Below are 13,233 nucleotides of genomic sequence, written 5' to 3'. Positions count from 1 at the left end.
CACAAAAATGGGTATACCTATGTTCAGAGCAGCATTATTCAAAATGTGGAAACATCTCAAATGTCTACCAACTGAAGAAGGGAAAAACAATGTGGTATTATCCATACAATGGAATATATATAATTCAACAATAAAAAGGAATGAAGTACTAATATAGAGTGTAACATGGATGAACTGCAAAAGAGTCATGGAAGAAACTAGTTACAAAAGACACATCTCACATGATTCCACTGACATGAAATGTCCACAATAGGCAAATCTAGATAGAGAAAGTGGTTGCTAGGTCTGGGGACAGAGAAAGAATACGGAATGACTGCTAGCAAGTTGTGTATTTTTGGAGTGATAAAATGTTCTAAAATTAGATCATGGTCATGACTGCACAACTCTGAGTATATAAACTTAACTGTATACTTTAAAAAATGAATTACATCTCAACAAAGCTAGGTTTTAAAAAAACAAAAAATTAACATCAAGGAACTTGACAAAGTATACCCAGATGGAGAATGTCCTGAGGTAGATTCCTAAAACAGCAGAGGTTACCTCTGGATTAGGTAATAATATACCGAGAACACAACTTAATTCAGAGCCACAAAGCAAACTCTCTGATCTAGACTCAAATACTTCCCCTTCAAATAAATATCTCCCACTTACTCAACCAAGAGTCCAGGACACAAATTTAAGTCCAATAATATCACGTTTATGTTCAAAGTATAATCATACTAATCTACGCACCCATCTAAACTCTTTCTGCCAACTACAACATGATCAGAAGGGCTCTAAGCAAATGAAAAATTTTACACAAAGCCTAAAATGCCATCTAAACTGTCACCTAACGAGGCATCTCTTACAGCATTTCCAAGTAGCCAAGAACCCTCTTGCTCTCTGAATCACGTGCCTTTCCAAGCAGATGGTCTCAATTCTCCAAAACCTAAATACTTCATGTATTCTTCCTTCATACACACAAAGCCCATCTCTAAGGTCCAGTGTTGCTCAGGAATATCAGAAAATTGGAAGAAAAAGAGGGAGCCAAGAAGACAGCTCCTCTAACACCAATAAGATGGGTGGTGGTGCCTCCAATCCATATACAGTACTATATTTTGACTTATTAATTCAAAACCTAAAATGCTGTATGCCTAGAACAAAATAAGGGGTCAAATATTAGTTTAAGGAATATGATAGTTAGCCTCTTTCACCTGTCTTGCATTTCAATGGCGATTCCCCCACCTCAACTTCTTTTCACCACTCTCTACCAGCATACCTTAGTGGAAAAGATCTGTACAGTAAGTATCAACAAAGCTGCTTACTTCCCAAAATTCTAAGAACTCAAACCTTCCTAAGACTTGTCACTTAGCAAAATAGGTTATGCCTTTAATGGTATAATTCTAGTCATAAAAGAAAAACTCAGCTATATTTGACCATTTTCTTCCTACAAAGCACCTGCTCTCATAACTTTGACCCAATAAATCATGCCTCAGAAATCCCGCCCCCCCCCCCCCCATTCCAACATTTACAATGGTAACTACACATCTTTTCCCCCTCCAGTTTCTCTTTTCTAGTCATGGGGTTGTTTATAAGACATCACTGCTAATAGGATACAACTACTTAATAGGCCACACAACAGCCCTTGATGACCAACATTCTTTCCAATCACAGCTGGCTGCTTCCCCAAATATGCTAGGGATATTCACAATTCGGCATCTTTGAGATGTACCCTCACCCTATCTGCCTAAAAACCTCCTGCTTAGTATCAAAGGCAGGTTCAAATACTGCCCTTTATGAAAACACCTGGAGCTCTAAGTTTTAACAGGGGAGCTGATGGCTCCCCAAAGGGCAACACAATTCATCTTTCCACGAGACAATCCTGTACAAACACATTGCAGCCACTATTAATTTCACAGCACCTTCTTCACTGTATAACTGTGCGTTATCATTCTTGTGCCACATTTGATCTGCTTGTAGATTTACTTCATTCCTCTATTCATGGTGTACTAGCAATAGTTACTTAAAACCAGGGTCCTTTTGAACCAGATCTTTTGCTTACCAGGTGTTTACCATGTCTCAGCTCTCATACTCTAGCCTGTTATCAATTCTGATTAAGTAAGCATATGATTTTTCCTGTGCTCCCACGTTCTTTACAGAATGATTGAGAAAGAATTACTCCACTGTCCATAACTGTGACATTTCTTTTATTCAAACTGAGACATAATTCACATAGCAAACCACAAAATAAACCCTCTGAATATGCCCAATTCAGTGATTTTTAGTATTCTCACAAACTTCTGAAATCATCACCACCCCGTAATTCCAAAACACTTTTTCTGGGTGATCTTATAAGAAAAGTGGGACTACAACTGATTACAGAAAGTACATGTGAAAGCTTTTCCTAGAAATGGGTGTGTTTTTATACTTAGGAAAACACTGTAAGTATTTGTGGCAGAAATCAGAAAACATTTATAGATCAAGCTTGATTATAAGAATACTGCCAAGTTAGCTGCGAGAAACATCAAATTCATATATGTGTTAGCCTAAGAACTTTCAGATCTACTTTTAGTATATTCCAATCTTCTTGCCTGAAAGATAAAATTTCTCAAAAAGTTTAGCTTTTTAAAAAAAATTTTTATTGGAGTATAGCTGACTTACAATGTTGTTAGTTTCTGCTGTACAGCACAGTGAATCAGTTATACATATACATAGGCTTACTTCCAACTCTTTTTTTAGACTCTTTTCCCATATAGGTCATTACAGAGTATTGAGAAGAGTTCCCTGTGCTATACCAAAAACTATAGCTTTAATGCCTGTTTATCTCCAACAATGTGCCAATTATTTTTATTACAACACTTTCGGCACAACAGCACAATCTGCCTTCTAATGATCAATAATTTCAAAAGTGAATGACTAAATATCAATGTGGAAAGAGAATTTAAATAAATTAAGAGAAATTAAGCTTTTGAAAGAAAAATCACTCAAAGGAACTGCTTCACACAAGAAGTCCTCTATCAGCAACTACTCTAGCAACAATTTCCCTAGAAGCAACAAGATTCAACAGGACATAACTGGAATTGGATCTCTGTCAGCTTATAGGACTTATCAGAATTTCAACATCAATGAACAATGTTTTGTACTCAAGAGTAACTGATGCAACTCTCCTAGTTTTATACATAGACCTCCATGAATATTCATTCAACTTTGGGGCTTGTTAAATTTTTGAGTAATTACAAGCTACGAATGAAAGTTTATAGCATATTTGAAAGAGTTGACAGTGTATCTGAGTGACATTAACAAATCTATCTAAAATGGTAGTTTCACATATGTTGGCAATTTATGTTAAATTCATCTAAGAACATCCAACACCTATTACGTCAGGAATGGCCTTAGTAACAAATAAAAGGCAGGCCTACTTTACATGATTTATGAAAAAGGTAATTTGCATTAAGACTACAGAATCCAATCCGCTGTTGTCTCCTCAGAAGACAAGCATATTAAAATATAAGTGATTCAGTTGAGTTTTAATGTTTGATTATCCCCCAGTTTTAAAGGTAGAGTATTTACAATCTTTGGAACTTTATCACCCATACACAAGAATACCCAAGCAAAAAAAACAAATCACTAATTCTCCTGACAGAACATCATTAAGCACCTACTCTCTGGTATCTAAAATATATGCATCTCCTTAAGAAACACCCAATACCTGCATTCTTAAAGTTTCTGACAAGTCAGACAAATGATGATCAAACTGCATAATATCTTTATAAAACATTCTGGTCTCCTCTCCCACCTTCCCCACATCAAAAAAAGAAAAGAAAGAGAAACAGAACCCAAATCTGAACCAGCCTCCAAATCTACCCCACTAGTTCACAGGAAATACAGGTGGCAGAGGAACATGCTAAACAACACAAAATACAACCTGCAAAATCAAGTCTGTGGAAAACTGATGAGATTAAGGAATCTCAACTATTCTAAGTATAAATGGTATTGCTGTTATGTTTATAAAAGCAATCTCTTTTACTGACATACTACTTTCTTATATGTATTTGAATTGAAATGTTCCATAGTACAGAGTAAACAAAAATGTTGAAATAACTACTATAAAGCATGTCTAAAAAACAAACATCGGTCTTCACTTCACATGCATTAGTTTAGAAGACTTCTGTCAAATAAACGCCTCTACGCTAGAGGTACCAGTTTTTGTGGCAAGGAATGGTGGGGTGTCTATGATTCCCTTCATTTTGATATTTAGTAAGTGTCAACAATATACACTAGTAATAATGTGTGTCAGTGTTAATTCTTGATTGACTGAAAGCATAATAATATTTGAGGGTTATTTACAATGCAACCTACCTCCCACGTTTCCTTTAGTCTTGATGATAACTCTCTTAGGAGGCATTATTATCTCCATTTTAGGGATAAGAAAACTGAGATGACATATATGACTCTGGTCATAACCTTTTCCACTGAGTGATTAAGTCTTTGGATTCCTCAATTATTCTTTTCTCTGCTCTGTATCAATTGCCTCCCTAACATAACAATAGGTAGCAGAAATCCCAAATTTATGTCTTGAAATATTCATGTGAATTTCATATTCTTAAGAGTATGGCTAAGGACTAAACAGACTGATTTAACCTCCATTTACGTAACAGGCAGCAGAGCTTTCAGCAGAGCCAACTGGGAAACGAAATTCTTAACAATCTAACAGTTGATTTAGGATGTTACTAACTAGGATAATAAAATCTTAGCCTTGTGAATAAAGTATCTTTAGCATGACTTCTGAAAGAAAACTATACCATTTTCCTGAGAAGTTTTTCCATTCTTAACTAAGCATGTTCATTTCCCTATCAGATCTCAGTATATATCTGAATGACCCTTACCAGCTACTATCTGGTTACTTCATCAGTCATCAGAATTCTTTTTCTACTGGCTGAGATCAGAATGCAAGGTCAAAGACATTACTTTTCACTGATACTCTATAATATCAAGCAATACAGAGAATAAGTAAAGGTATTATCTTGCCTCTTGAAAAACTAAAGAGCGAGGCCAACACAATAGTGGTGTTGTCACCAATTTTTAAGACCAAATAGCAGTAGTAGAAATTTGAAGATATTTCTGCAAACATCTGAATGTTTTCACTAATCCCTGATGTCTCTATCTCGTCTACTCAATTTTGAAATTCCTCACTTAACACAACTTTTCCCAGACTTATTTAGAGTGGGATGATAAAGGAATGGTCAAAGTTTCACTGCCTAACCAAGACAACTAAAAGTAAAACTTTAGAGGACAATTCTCATGAAGGTAGAACTGTACACTGTTAAAATTTTCTATATACTCAAAGCCATCCATAACTTATCCCTATCCACACATCTACCAACTTTCTCATGACTTTTCCAAATATGAATGCTATTCTGAAGGCACAAGAAATCATAATAATTATTCCAAACTCCCTGCCTTTTAAAAGAACTGAACCATCACCCCCAATCTACAATACAAATCTTAACACTTCAACATTAATTCCTAAAGCAATTTGTAGTGTTAATTTATGCTTATTGCATCCTATTTTGTATTGGTTGGTTTGCTCAAAGGAGATTGTTAGGTTTTTAAGGTTAGTAATCATTTTTTATAGTTTTGCTGTAATCCCCTACAATGCAAAGCCAAGTGGTCACTATGCAACAGGGAAATAATGAAGAAAACATAATACTGCTAATTAAGTCCCATTTCATCACTAGGCAAACCAGTCCTTACTTTGATGTGGCAAACAAATTAAAACAAAAACTGACTTGTCAAGAAAAAGTATTTGTCCAGAAAATACTGGACACGTCTCCATACGCCCTGACAATATACATAAACTGATTCTTTGAAATCAACAGAAACGCCACCCTTATCTAGTCTACCTCTGATGGTTTTGGAAGTTATTTTTCCACTATGTTCTGGCAGAAAGAGGGGACTTTGAAAACATATTTGCTACTCATTACTACAAAATGGAACATTTACTACTACGAAATAGAAAAATAAAATGGTTCTCACTAGACAGCTTCTTACTGGAACAGACAAAACATTTCCAACATACCTGTCATAATAATCCCGTTGAAAGTCATAGTCCAAGTCAAAAGAGGAGCTGAAAAATAAATACCAAAGAGGATTAATTTGGAGCTGTTGATGTAAATTCACAACAGCAGATGGGAAAAAAAAAACCCCACGCTAAACCAACCCAACAAATAGATCAATAGATTAGCATGGACTTACACCCAATCATTAAATAACAGATCACTAAATTCTAATCACCTTAGGTCACTGGACATGCAGTGGCCAAAGTGCAAATTTAGGTGTAAGATTGCTAAAATGTCAACACAGAACATAATAGCTAAAATAAGAACATAGAAAAATACAATAGTAAATTAAACATTCTTATGTCATCCTCCTTCCCTTTCTTACTCCCTTCCCAGCTTCTTAGAAGCTAAGTAACTCCTCTTGAAAGACTTTAATTTATGCTTTAAATACCAAACTAATCTTTAATAGTAAAAACCTCAGGGAATTCTAATAATTCTCTGGGAAATGGGGTAGAAGAAGGTATATCAACACAAAATTAATATTGCATTACTTTCACACATAAAACATACTACAGTTAACCCTCCCCACATCCAGAAAACAGATAGAGAAGATGCCCACTGATGGACACAATGCAGTTATAAATAATAAAGTTCCGGACCTGAGTAGAGGGGACGGAGAAGGGTGTTCTGGTACTGACCCGTACATCTCCGCTGCAGATCGTTTCACACCTGCTTTTCCTCGGTTCACTTTTGGCTCTGCGGCCAGATTAATATCTGAAAAAACAAAAACAAAAACTTTAATGACAACTCCGTTGTCCTCAAACTGCAGCTTTTTAAAGTGTACATGGCCACACAAATCAACAAAGGTCAAACAATGTATCTCATCTTTCAAATAGTCATTTGATGAACTGAGTTCATATAAAAAAGGCTCAAGAATTTTTACAAGGTTAGGACAATCTTCCATTTCTTTGTCCTCTGTTCTGTACTAACAAAGCATTCATTATGCAAAACACATTAAGTTTATCTTTGGTATCTTTTACACTAGCTCGCACACTTCAATAAGAAACTCTCACCATTCAGAGTGCTCACTCAGTTGTTATCAAAGGAGAAAAGTATTAACGACCAACAGTTGCCTTTCCAGAAATGATTCCATGCATTTAAAATAAGCACACAATTATATTCCAATAAAGTGCTTTAAAAATAAAATAAAATAAGCACAATTATTAGGAATGAATAAACAGAGATATAAATATACAGCAATTTATGAATGAATATGGTTGAAGTATGGTACCCTCAAATTATCTTCAAAGGGGAGTTTTTATTCTCCTTACAAATAGGATAAGCGGAAAAGTTGCATAAAAAATACTTAAGAAATACTATGCAAACACTGAGATGCTTAAGTAAACAACTTTTACATGCATGCACACATACACTCCAAATCCTAGTTTCCATAAATAACATAATTTTTAAAATACCTATGCTAGAGTGCCCAGCTGCTTCCCATGCCACCTGACCTACCAAAGAGTTCATGTACTCCCTCATATGCTAACAGAAGAGACCAACTGTTTTTGTCAAAAAACAGCCAAAAGCTAGCTAGCTCTCCAAAACTCAGTTCATCAAATGACTATTTGAAAAACAGACTTTTAAGTACACTATTTGCTAAACACCATTTTATTTATGAATAATCTTAAGGAGTTCTTGGTTCACTAAACTCATTTCTGATTTTTAATATTTAATGTTGATAACAACCTTGTTTTTAGTTTTGACTTTGGAATCATAAGATTTTTTTTATAAAACAAAAACTAGAATTAATTTTAAAGCAATTAAAAAATGTAATAAAGTGAAATAGAACTAAACTATGTATCAAGTTGATTATACAATCTCACAGAAGAATTTTTTCATGTGATTCTACAGCTGACTGTTGAACAACATGGGGTTTGAGGCCCTGACCCTCTGCAGAGTTGAAAATCTGCATACAACAACAGTTGGCCCTCCCCATCTGTGGTTCCGCATTGGGGGATTCAACCAACACTCTTGCACTACTGTAATAAATATTATTGGGAAAAAGAAAAAAAAAATCCACGCTTAAGTGGATCCGCACAGTTCAAACACGTTTTTCAATCAAGGGAAAACTGTACTAAAACAGTTTATATATTAAAAAATATATATTCTGTACCAAAACAGAATATATATTAATAAAATGAACCTCAAATCTAAAATAACACTTAGTAATTTTAATTTTGGTAAAAATACAGATATGATTGTTTTGAAACCATGGCACAAAGCACACATAAAAGGATATGTTTTGTTGTCTTAAAAAAATAAGTGTCCCTTATTCTACCCAAAATTCAATAATCATAAACATCCCTGGGTATACAGGGAGCGGGTTTCTAAATAACTCCCATTAAAAGGAGCCAACATTCCTATGAAAGGGACAAACTCCAGGACAGATCAAGAAATACACAGATGACCTGGAACATCTTATGGTGCCAGAAAGCAAGGAGGCAACGCAATACTAGAAGAGTAAGGTCTCAAGGACCACAGGAACAGACTTGAAGGTGATCAATCCACTGGCCAAAGATGAACTATCCTGAGCTCTAAAGAATGATTTGCAATGGACTGAGACATATGTGATGAGATCTAAAGTTTAGAGCTTCTCATGAATTATCTCAATCACTCCTCTCATCTTTCTCTTGACAACCACAAAGTACTATTACCTCAGGTAAGAAAAGATAATAAACGGAGGTACTATTATCTTCATTTTAACAAATGAGAAAAATTAAGGCTCAGCCAAGCTATGTAGACTGCCCAACACATAGCTGTGAGGCCCCAACATACAGCCAAGCAATCTGACTCTAGAGCACACGACTAAGCTACATTGTCTTCACCCAGTTGACTGTGTGCATTAAGACAGACATTTTAGGCAGCAATAGTACCTTATGAAATTTCATTCCTATCTCCCCTACCTTACTCAAGACTGCCAACTAAGGGCTATCCCATCTCTATTAACACAAAACAGCCAAATAAGTAAAATCCTCTTTTGTCTATGACACTTATAAACCTGACATTTTTATTAGGCTGATGTCAGTCATAATATCCAGAACACTTCAGACTGTTAGCTTTATGAAGAAGAAGAGAAAGAGGACACGAACAGGAAAACTCTCAGATCTGAATTACATAATTAATGAAAAATTAATTTAACCCAGACCTTACCTAAAACCTGGCCAGCAATCATTCTGCCATCCTCTCCTGCCACAGCAGCCCGGGCATTTCTCTCATTAACATACTGAACGAAGGCAAAGCCCTTATGAACAGAGCAACCCACGATTTTGCCATATTTTGAGAAGATTGCCTCCACATCAGATTTCTTGACCACAAGAGTATTGAGGTTCCCAATGAATACACGAGAGTTCATGGAGCGAGGATCCGTCTTGTTGGTAACATTGCTGGCCATTGTCTTGGATGATAAGGTGCCTCACAAAGCTGAAAAACTGAGAGGAAAAAAAATGCATTCAGGTGCACAGATGCTAAGAACAATATAATCCTTGATAAAAATTTGTTCTACTCTTATTTTTGAACCACTGTGACTACTGACAGTATGAGTCAACTGAAAGGGATCTCACAGGAGCAAGTATATTACTATTCAGAGACTCAAGCCCCTGAATGTACCCTTACAGAAATTCAACCTCCTCTTCTGTAGTACATTCCTGCTAGACTATCACTTCAAGGGGGGAGAAAACCCTCTTCACAGATTGGCAACCTAATCCTCCTGGGCATTATTAATTTCAGGTGACCTCCCTGTTCTAAAGTCCTCAAGCAAATTAGAACCCCCTAAGCTCTTTTCCACCGGTCTCGTTTTTTCACCTTCCCAGTCATGCTAACCTAACCATTCCTTCCCATCTATCAATAACTCCACCTTTTTGCACATTGCTTTCACTAAAATGAATCTCACTCATTCCCCCAAAGATATACAGAACTCCAAATTCTGCCCACAAACTTCTTCAGCTAGATGAATGTGGACAACTGACACCCTACCCTTCAAGTATAATTAGCTATTATACAAAGGCAATAAGTAGAACCAATTCGTTCACTCTGGAATCATCTATTTCCAGGTATTTCAATTGATTTATAGTATGCTATAGATACCTTAAGTATCAATACCACCTTTTTTACAGAATGTAATGATTCTTTACTTTTTATGTGAAAATATAATACTAAATATAGCTGGGACTTTTAATAATGCTGGATGGTGATGATGATAAAACTAGAAGGTAGAACACTGCATGAATCAAAAAGGACTAGGAAAACTATGTAAGAGGATTACAACTTTCCTCAGACAATTTCAAAACAAAAATGATCTTCATGCATGGTACCGAGGCACAATCTTGTAATTACATGGAGACTCATAATACCTTTTTAGGTCTTCTATTAGAGCGCAAATGTTTTGACATTCTTCAGCTTATGTATTAGTCAACTGCTCCTTCCCACTCCAACCACCAAAGTTCAACAGCGTTTAAGATACACCCACGTTAGATTCAGAGTAACATTCTTAAGAGTATTTCCCATTCATCCTTTTGAAAGGTACTGAAGAACATCAAATTAGAAGATACCAGTGTCTAGTATCTCTTAACTTTCCAATCCTCAAGATAATCATAACAAACTATTCATGTCGATTATATAAAAATGTCTTATATATAATACATGCTTAAAAAAAGATGGTATAACATTTATACATGACCACTACCTTTCTGATCCTTAAAACACCTTGTCATTTCATAAGTATACTGATTTTAAAGCTGTAAAGCGCCTATCCTTTCTGAAATTCAAGAAAAGTCTCTATTTTGGTTTTTAAATTATATCTTTATAAAGTTAATTTTTTGACTAAGCAGTAAAAATTTACATTAACAGTGGCTACCAATAATCACCAACAGCCTTTCAACTTAACTGGGAGCACCAGAAAAGTCTTAGAACACTGAAAGAAATCAAAACAGAAACCTAACTGGTTTCAAATACAAGGGTGAGTCAAAAATGATCCACACTCCGGTTATATTAAAACTTCTGTTGGCCGCACTGTCTCATCAGTGCTTTCTGTTCAAGGCTACTGTCTCCCCAGTCACTGCTGGACAGGTGTGAACGTGTTCCATCACTTCATTTGTAACTGTGATATGAGCAAAAATGGATGCCCCACTTGTGATTTGCACAGAAGAACAGCATGCAGTGATTCGTTTCTTGTGGTCTGAGGGTGTATCTGGTGCCGTAATTTATTGAAGACTTTTTGCACAGTGTGTTTTGTTGCCAAGAAGTGTGTATGAGTGGATAGAGAAGTCAAGGAAGGTCGCACAAGCATTAGCCATCAAGAAGGAGCCAGAGGCCCGTCCACGTGAAAACGTGAAGACAGCAGTGCATTCGTGGCTCGCAGCTCAGCCTAAAATATTTTTTAATGAGGGAATACAAAAGCTTGTTGACAGATGGACAAAGTCTACTGAAAAGCAAGGAGATTATGTCGAAAAATGATGTAATTTGTCTTCTCTAAAAGTTGAATCGACTCACCCTTGTACTTCTGCTTGGCTTTTAAGGTTTGCTATTACAATTGGAGACTTAAGCCAATTTTCAGCAAATGTTTTTTTCACAAATAAATATTATCAACAGCAATTACAGGTAAAATCTCCCCGAGTTTTAATTAGAAGAAATTAACTGTGGATAAAGCAAAAAACCCATGGAGTGCATTTACAACAGAATTCGGTGTCAAGGCACCCCAATCAAAACTTCAAAAGGCACGCTGGTAAGGGCAAGCCAACAGCTAACACGCATGGTTATCTATTGCTGCGGGAGAAGCAAAAAGAAGCATTTGGGAGCCTGAAAGACCCAGAAATTGAACAATACCAAAACATTCAAGTAGTATTTACTGGGGAAAAAAAGGGAGCCAATGTTAGGAAAAGCAGTTCCAACAGGGAGAATTCCCTGCTCCAATAGTGGGTGAACACAAGGTCCGGAGGTGCTAGAGCAGCTCAGTCTCTATAAAATCTCAATAACTGAGAAGCCCCATGTGCACCATTCCTTTCTCAATCCCTTTCCTCCCCCTAAAACTTCTATTCTAACTTGACAGTAAAATCACTTTCTTACTTTAAAAATAGTTCTATTACCTAAATGTGTATCCCTGGATAATACAGTCTTACCCATTAAAACAAAGGCTCTTTTTAGACAAGTTCCCCTTTAACTTAAAATTTATCTTTTGAAGAATCCTGGGCATTTGTCCTGCAGTTTTCCAGAATTTCATACCCTTAGTACAATTCCACATAGTCTTCTGTCCTTTGTATTTTCAGAAATTGGAAGCTGGGACCAAAGGCTTGACCAGACTCATGTGTGACGCTTCTGCAAGATTATATATAGGTGGTATTATCTTTTATGTTATCAATGCTAAAATTCTACCAGATCTCTCTAGGCATTATGGTGCCTCAAGCTTATCTCTAACATATTACTTAGAACTTGAAAAATAGTTCATCACTTCTTGCATCTTAGTAACAGTTTGCCTGTGCACTTTATGTCAGTTTCGCTGGGTATAAAAATGACTAACATTTTCTTTCCTTAAATATGTTACTCCATTTACTTCTGGACTGTCACAGAATCATTCCAAAGTGTTTGCTGTCAGTTAAAGTTCTATTTTTCTCAACTTGAGTAGAAACTATAGGGTTTTTGCTTTAAAATAACTCAAGTTTTTTTTTTTTTGAAAGACTAATAGAAATGGAAAAGATCTAAATGAGTGTATCTGAAGCTGCCTCATGGGTCACAGAAGTTTACACTTTGGAGTCATCCTTATAAGACAGGTCAATTTCTCCTAGCTTTTTAAAGATAGTATTAGTGAAGGAAGAAATTGGAGAAACTGTACCTAACTGGGTTAAAACTCAGACCCAAAGGGTATAATCTTAATATATCAGATTTCAAGTGTAAAAGCAAGTTGCAGAGGAAGGGGTCAATTTTTGCTTTTTACCTTACATAGATCTGTAACATTTGGTTGTATTTTACATTTTTGTAAAAAGATTTTTAACTCAATATTCTAATTACCAGCAACTGCAGTCTTTAGAAAGTTTACAGATCACCTTAAATAATGCAAAAATTATGATAAAATGTTTATGTTAAAAAAAACCAGTATATACAATTGTACAATACATAACAGAAGGCATATATACCTACCCAC

The 13,233-nt window shown here is 35.8% G+C and overlaps 1 protein-coding gene and 1 long non-coding RNA gene across 15 annotated transcripts in view; one reads left to right on the top strand and one right to left on the bottom strand.

The window, feature by feature from the left end:
* The window catches only part of LOC130844924 (uncharacterized), a 52,657-nt gene extending 40,117 nt beyond the window's left edge, over window positions 1-12,540 (top strand). Inside the window, exon 3 of the long non-coding RNA XR_009051268.1 lies at window positions 12,362-12,540. This is a non-coding gene — a long non-coding RNA (uncharacterized LOC130844924). The remainder of the gene's footprint in view (window positions 1-12,361) is intronic.
* HNRNPC (heterogeneous nuclear ribonucleoprotein C) overlaps window positions 1-13,233 on the bottom strand; it is a 42,908-nt gene that overhangs the window by 9,438 nt on the left and 20,237 nt on the right. For 8 of the 14 annotated variants that reach the window (XM_057721294.1, XM_057721290.1, XM_057721291.1 and 5 more), the window contains 3 exons: window positions 9,252-9,529; window positions 6,698-6,812; window positions 6,059-6,106 (listed from right to left, as the gene is read on the bottom strand). In XM_057721294.1, coding sequence (XP_057577277.1) covers window positions 6,059-6,106; window positions 6,698-6,812; window positions 9,252-9,492 — 404 coding nt within the window. In that variant the 5' untranslated portion in view covers window positions 9,493-9,529. Of the gene's footprint in view, window positions 1-6,058; window positions 6,107-6,697; window positions 6,813-9,251; window positions 9,530-12,214; window positions 12,437-13,233 lie in introns of those variants that run through there. The other 6 variants (XM_057721301.1, XM_057721304.1, XM_057721300.1 and 3 more) reach the window with 2 other exon arrangements.

Source organism: Hippopotamus amphibius, chromosome 2 (genome assembly GCF_030028045.1).
Source record: "Hippopotamus amphibius kiboko isolate mHipAmp2 chromosome 2, mHipAmp2.hap2, whole genome shotgun sequence".
Lineage (NCBI taxonomy): Eukaryota > Metazoa > Chordata > Mammalia > Artiodactyla > Hippopotamidae > Hippopotamus > Hippopotamus amphibius.
The sequence above is the reverse complement of the archived record's forward strand: the minus strand, read 5'-3'. Positions and strand labels throughout refer to the sequence as shown.